Source organism: Cebus imitator, unplaced genomic scaffold (genome assembly GCF_001604975.1).
Source record: "Cebus imitator isolate Cc_AM_T3 unplaced genomic scaffold, Cebus_imitator-1.0 Scaffold642, whole genome shotgun sequence".
NCBI classification, from domain to species: Eukaryota; Metazoa; Chordata; class Mammalia; order Primates; family Cebidae; genus Cebus; species Cebus imitator.
This window is the reverse complement of record NW_016107957.1, coordinates 12,657-19,441: the sequence shown is the minus strand read 5'-3', so window position 1 is coordinate 19,441 and position 6,785 is coordinate 12,657. Positions and strand designations below refer to the sequence as shown.

The 6,785-nt window shown below is 41.6% G+C and overlaps 1 protein-coding gene across 1 annotated transcript in view; it reads right to left on the bottom strand.

Annotated features, from left to right (window-relative positions):
* Positions 1-6,785, bottom strand: part of PHACTR2 (phosphatase and actin regulator 2) — a 57,153-nt gene that overhangs the window by 39,550 nt on the left and 10,818 nt on the right. Inside the window, exons 3-4 of the mRNA XM_017517744.2 lie at positions 5,032-5,231; positions 3,220-3,376 (exon numbers count right to left, since the gene is read on the bottom strand). Of these exons, the coding sequence (XP_017373233.1) occupies positions 3,220-3,376; positions 5,032-5,231 (357 nt within the window). The remainder of the gene's footprint in view (positions 1-3,219; positions 3,377-5,031; positions 5,232-6,785) is intronic.

Genomic DNA, 6,785 nt, shown 5'->3' with positions numbered 1-6,785 from the left:
TTTGAGACAAGAGTCTTACTCTGTCACCCAGGCTGGAGTGCAGTGGCACAATCTCAGCTCACTGCAACCTCCGCCTCCTGGGTTCAAGCAATTTTCTGCCTCAGCTTCCCGACTAGCTGGGATTAGCTGGGATTCTAGGCGCCCGCCACCACATCTGGCTAATTTTTTTAGTTTTAGTAGAGACAGGGTTTCACCATCTTGGCCAGGCTGGTCTTGAACTCCTGACCTCATGATTCACCCACCTCAGCCTCCCAAAGTGCTAGGATTGCAGGCGTGAGCCACCACGCCTGGTAGGTTTAATTTTTAAATGTGCTTTAGTAGTTTAACTGCTGTATAATAATTTAAATTAAATTAATAATAAGAAAATTTTTTTGAGTGCTTGCTATGACCCAGGTACTAAAGTACCTTAAGTGTATCATCTCCTTTAATCCTCCCAAGCTCTTGGGTTAGTTAGTTCCGTTTTACAGATGGGGCCAAGCAGGGACTCTTTCCTGCCTGGTCCTAGATTGTATTTCTACCAGTTCTGGATAAGCACCCACTTGGATGTTGAATAACCACCTCTCACAATGGCTATGGTCATGATGATTTTCATTAAATTTATCAAAGCCCCAAATATCTTTTCAATCTGTGGCCACAGGCCTCTCATCCTATCTTGGCAGATGCCTTTTCTCTGGCGCACACTGAAACAGGTGACATTTATTTCGATTAGGTTTCATTTTATAGAATGAATCCATCTACCCTGATTCTATAAAGTATATCTATTGTCCCTCAAACTTCACACCACCCATTTGTTTAACTTGTCTGCTGATTCTTCTTCATTGATAAAAATGTTTACTCTCTCTCCATTTAGTTACATATTCCTCCATTTCTTCCATTATGATTTTCTGGAAAAGGATTTCTTGGGCCTGGAGTTAAGAGAATAGCTAAGTATTTAAAATGTGGTTGTTGCTATTACTGTGAATGCAATCTCCCCTTTTCATTTTATTTTCTTCTATGTATCAATGTTATATAAATATAATGTTGATTTTTAATAGGTTAATCTTAGGCAAACCTGCTGAAATTATTACATATAGCAATTTTGGGTCAGTTTTTAGAGTTTTCTAGATATATAATGATGTATAATAATGGTATATCTTTCCTATAATTTATACCTTTTCTTTGCCACAAATAATTGTGACCAGACTTTTGGTACAGTAAGGTTAAGGAATTTTTGTTTGCTTCTATTTTTGAAGAAAATGGCTTTAGGGTTTCTCCCTATAGTAAGATATTTAGCATTATTTTATTGAGACGGAATCTCACTCTGTTGCCCAGGCTGGAGTGTAGTGGTGTGATCTAGGCTCACTACAACCTCGGCCTCCCAGGTTCCTGCCTCAGCCTCCTGAGCAACTGGGATTACAGGTGCCCATCACCATGCCAGGCTAATTTTTGTATTTTTGGTAGAGATAGGGTTTCACCATGTTGACCAGGCTGGTCTCAAACTCCTGATCTCAGGTGACCTGCCCACCTTGGCCTCTCAAAGTGCTGGGACCACAACACCTCATTTGTTTAGAATTTTAACAAAACTTACACGATTTTCTTTACTGCTGCTTTGGCATTTATTGAGGTGGGTATATGATACTTCACACTTTTTACTCCTATGATAAATGATGAGGATATTCTGTTTTTAAGGGATATACCCTATTTGCATTATTATTTTATGCAAATATTATTCAATGATTTAAATTCTTCTTCACGGCAAAACATAAACAAGAGCAATAAAACAATCAGGAAACCTAGAAGCATATACTCTCTTACATAGGGTAGAAAGCACAAAACAGGAGACAGTATACAAAAGAAAATTGGGCAGAGAGCCCAGGAGCTGAAATTCTACTTCTGGTTCTGCTACCCAGTAACTGCCTGTCCTTGAGAAATTTCCTTAATCTCTCTGCGCCTCAGAGAGGCCCCTTGTTTTTCCTTGGTAAGGTGACAAGTTTAGACTTGTAGGTTTTTCCAGCTCGATACCCTTAATCACTTTGGTCCCTCTTGCTTCTGCTGGCTCTTTCCCTGAAGCCAGAAATGGTCACAGGTTAGGGCTGAATTAAGAAGATGAGAGTGAGAAAGACCTCTGGTGAACATTCCCGAATTTCTCCCAGAGTCATAAGAGGGCTTCTGGAGCAGAGAGACTGTCTAAGCCTCCCACTGGGTTCCCTGGTAGGCTGTGCTTTTCCTTCAGATGGACGCCACAGCCGCTGCCTCATGACATCTGTCTGCACATCTCAGCCCTAAGTAGGTACCTTAGGGGTTAGTCTTCCTCTGGAGAAATGGTCAACAGCCTCCGTGCCAATCCTGCCCCCAGTTATATCACTTCCAAACAAGAATAGCAATTCTCCCCCACCTCCAAATCCTGCTCTGGGATTCTAGACAGTTCCTTTCTCCCAGTTACGCACTGTGTTGTGTATGCAGATAAGATAAGTCAGCAGAACAACTAATTCTTACATGTGTTCAAACAGATCATTAAACGTAAGAACTTTGACATGAATGAATACTCACTTCTGTTAAAACTGACAGTTAAATGGACTTGTAAAGTCACTAGTGGCAAAAGAAAAAATCCAATACAATGGTTGAAGGCAGGTAGAGATGTCAGATAACCCATTTACTCGAAGTTGCAAGGGGGAAGTGTAGATATGAGGGCTATGGTTACCTGACTTCGATGGAGCCAGACCATGGAAGGGAACTACTATTTCTACAGTCTCACAGTCCACAGGGCAGAACCTCATGGCATTCACAGGAATGCTAGTGAGTTCAAAAATTAGGCCAGGATTGTTGAGCAAACTGATCTGTAGGCCAAATCCAGCTTTACGAATAAATAAAGTTTTATTGGAACATGGCCACACTCGTTTGTTTATCTATTATTTATGTCTGCTTTTATTCTACAGCAGCACAGCTGAGTAGCTGCAACAGAGGCTGTCTGGCCAGCAAAGCCTGAAATGTTTGCCAACTGGTCTTTAAAAAAAAGTCTGTTGACCCCTGGAATAGGCTTTGGCGCCCTCAAAGCCACTGGCTAGCTGGGCCAAAGGATGGGTTCTTTGAGTAGTTCATCATCCAAGACCAACTTTAAAAGACCCCATGGGCCAGGTCTATCTGTATATAAGGAATTCACAATGACCCCAGTTAGGTAGGAAGCTTCAGAAGGTGAAAAATACAAATGAGTCAGTAGTGTCCTAAAATGGTAGCAATTACCTGACTAACTTGGTTCCAATCTGTTGTCGGATTTCCTGCCTCTCTTCTTCAGATGTACGCTGCAAGATGTTTTTGTCCTCTAATTCTTTCTTAGATGGTCTGTTGCCAAGTTTGATAGCAAGAGTATCCCTCCGTCGGATTTTACTTGCCAAAGCACCTGAGGATTGAAAAAGAGCAGAAATGCAGAGAGTAAGGCTTTTAGCCGGTGGCGCTCGGGTTACACATGGCATGGTCTTTACGTAGAGCCTAGACCAAATTCTTTATCCTCATGCAGGAGGAGAATCTTAATTAACCTAAGGGAAAAAAAAAGACTGAGTTGGATGAAGTTCATTTTGAAAACATTGAAGAGCTATTTCTTTTTAATGTTCTGAAAAATATTGGGACACCATGAAAAAACTTCGACGTTTCATCATTTGGAAAGTGATAGCCGCAGTGTATTTTGCTGAGAGGGTGGATCACAGAAATGACTGATTGCACAATGCTTTTTCTTTTTCAAGTTTAAAAAAATTCCTTTGCTTTTATTCTGTACAGTTAATCCTTGTCTGCTTCTTTCGTCTACTCAGACGCCATCCTGGCAGAGTCTGTGAATGTTTAACCCTGAATTACCCCAGATTCCTGAAAATTTCATCAGATGATAAGTAACACCACGTGGATGATAAGGGTTTTATTTTAATTTTTGCTCTGTTCAAATTAAAAGGGATTGGACAAAGTGCTATTTAATCACCAATATAGTAATAACTTGTCATACTCCACAGATTGAATCCCACAGTTAATCACTCTCATGTTATCCAAAAAAAAAAAAAAAAAAAAAAAAAAAAAAAAAAAAAAAAAAAAAAAAAAAAAAAAAAAAAAAAAAAAAAAAAAAAAAAAAAAAAAAAAAAAACACTTTCCAGATCTCTAAGTTATAGTAGGTTGGTGCAAAAGAAACTGTGGTTTTTGCCATTATTTTTAATGCATAAATGATATTATTTCCCAGAAGGCCAACTATCTTACTTGTTGTGGATGAATGATTGTTTTTAATGCTAACGAGGTATTTGGCATTTTTTTTATTATTATGTTTTGAGATGGAGTCTTTCTCTGTCTCCCTGACTGGAGTGCAGTGGTGTGATCTCAGCTCACTACAACTTCTGACTCCTGGGTTCAGCAATTCTCCTGCCTCAGCCTCCCGAACAGCTGGGTTATGGGCATGCGCCACCACGCCCGGCTGGTTTTTGTGTTTTAGTAAAGACAAGGCTTCGCCACATTGGTCAGGCAGGTCTTGAACTCCCGACCTCAAGTGATTCACCTGCCTCAGCCTCCCAAAATGCTGGGATTACAGACATGAGCCACCATGCCTGGCCTCTGAATGCTAATGAGGTATTTGGCATTCTTGACTCATTCCTCCCTCCTCGATTTTTAAACCACAGTATAAAAGTCAGTGAAAATTTCAAACACCTCCAATGAGTAAGCCAATGAATCTTCATTGACGATCTTTCTTCAAGAACAGTCCCAGAATGGAAGGGCTCCCTTTGGTCATAGTGAGAAAGACCTCTGTCATTAGAAAGCTTTGATTCTCAGCACAAAGACCAATATGCACATCTAGCTTATCTAGCTCACCAACAAAGGCCAGATCCAGTCGTGTGACATCATCTTCTGGAAAGGCCTCCCATCAAAAGCTAAACTTTAGGATATACACATTTCTAATTTGAGAAAGGAGGATGAGGGGAAAGAAAACATCAGATGTCTGGTTCCTAATGAGGCTTTTATTCTTTACAAAGTGCAGCTGCTTCTGTTTATCGCCCACGCTCCTCCCTAGCTCTTGAAAAGTCTTACTTTCTCCGCTGCCATCCTCATCTTCGTCCTCGTCCTCGTCATCGGTGTACAAGATAGGCCCGTCTGAGTCAGAGTCATTGGCTTGGTATTCCCTTTGGCCTTCGTCTTCTGAGGCACTAAAGAATTCTGAAGATTCGTCTATCAGCCCAGGAGTCAGCAGCTGAGGCACTGTCTTCCCCAGCTCCTCTTTGGTTGTGAAACTGTTAAAGGCAGAAAAGCAAGGGAGTGATGTGAAGCTCAGAGCAACCCTTGGGGGTACCAACGCCATGAAAAAGAGCTCCAGTTTCATGGGCTTCCTTCAGGCTGGGAAAAGCAGACATTTGACATAGGCCAGGCTAAAGTCACTGAAATAAAACCTTAATTGTCAAGGTTTTACATTTTTCATCTGTAAAATGCAAAGGCTTGGTATCTGATACATTTAACAAACAAATAAGGTAAAGCTACATTTTCAAATTATTTTTTCCATAGCAACGGGGTTCAGTGGAAAGAATAATGAGCTAGAGACTCCCGGGTATTTGACATTGTCTGCACCTTTCTTTGACTTATATGAACTCCTGCTTATGCTTCAGATGTCAGCTCCTTCAGGAATCTTTCATGGGCCTTCAGTTTAATTCCTTGTTCCACCTGTCTGTTCCATGGAGACCTGAATACAACCCCGCTACAGTGCTTAGGGTACTACACCTTGACCACCCACTGCTTGTGGCTTCTGAGTCCCACAAATTCCTTGAAAAGAGAGACTCATTGTTTTGCATCACAGCACCCAGAAGGTAGCGACAGAAAAGTACACCTTCTTTCATTAACACATGGCTGGGTTCGGTGGCTCACATCTATAATCCCAGCACTTTGGAAGGCTGAAGCGGGAGGATCACTTGAGCCCAGGAGTTTAACACCAGCCTGGGCAACATAGGGGACCTCGTCTCTACTAAAAATACAAAAAATTAGCCAGGAGTGGTGGCCGGCACCTACTTGGGAGGCTGAGGCAGAAGAATTGCCTGAATCCGGGAGGTGGAAGTTGCAGTGAGCTGAGATTGTGCCATTGCACTCCAGCCTGAGCAACAAGAGCAAAACTCTGTCTCAAAAATAAATAAAATAAAAATTAGCTGGGCATGGTGGCACTTCCCTGCAGTCCCCGCTACTCAGGAGGCTGAGGTGGGAGGATTGCTTGACTCTAAAAAGTCAAGGCTGCAGTGAGTCATGCTAGCACCACTGTACCTCAGCCTGGGTAACAGAGTGAGACCCTGTCTCAAAAAGAAATACATATATATATATATATATATATATATATATATATAAATCCTGTGTTTATCCCAGTGAGTAAATAGTAAAAAATCATTTATCCTTTGCGTGCTTTCATTTTTTTAATTTGTAAAATTGACTCTTGTAACATAATGGACAGTGTGCAAGTTAAATAAACTTTTTAGAAAAAAGGTGATATGCACTCTAGCCTGGTTGACAGAGCAAGACTTCATCTCAAAAAAAAAAAAGGAGGGGGGTGGGCGTGGTGGCCCACACCTGTAATCCCAGCATTTTGGGAGGCTGAGATGGGCAGATCACAAGGTCAGGTGTTCAAGACCAACCTGGCCAACATGGTAAAACCCATCTCTACTAAAAAAACTGCAAACAAATTACCTAGGCGTGGTGGTGTGTGCCTGTAATCCCAGCTACTCAGGAGGCTGAGGCAGGAGAATCACTTGAACCCAGGAGGCAGAGGCTGCAGTGAGCTGAGATCACGCCACTGCACTCCAGCTTGGGTG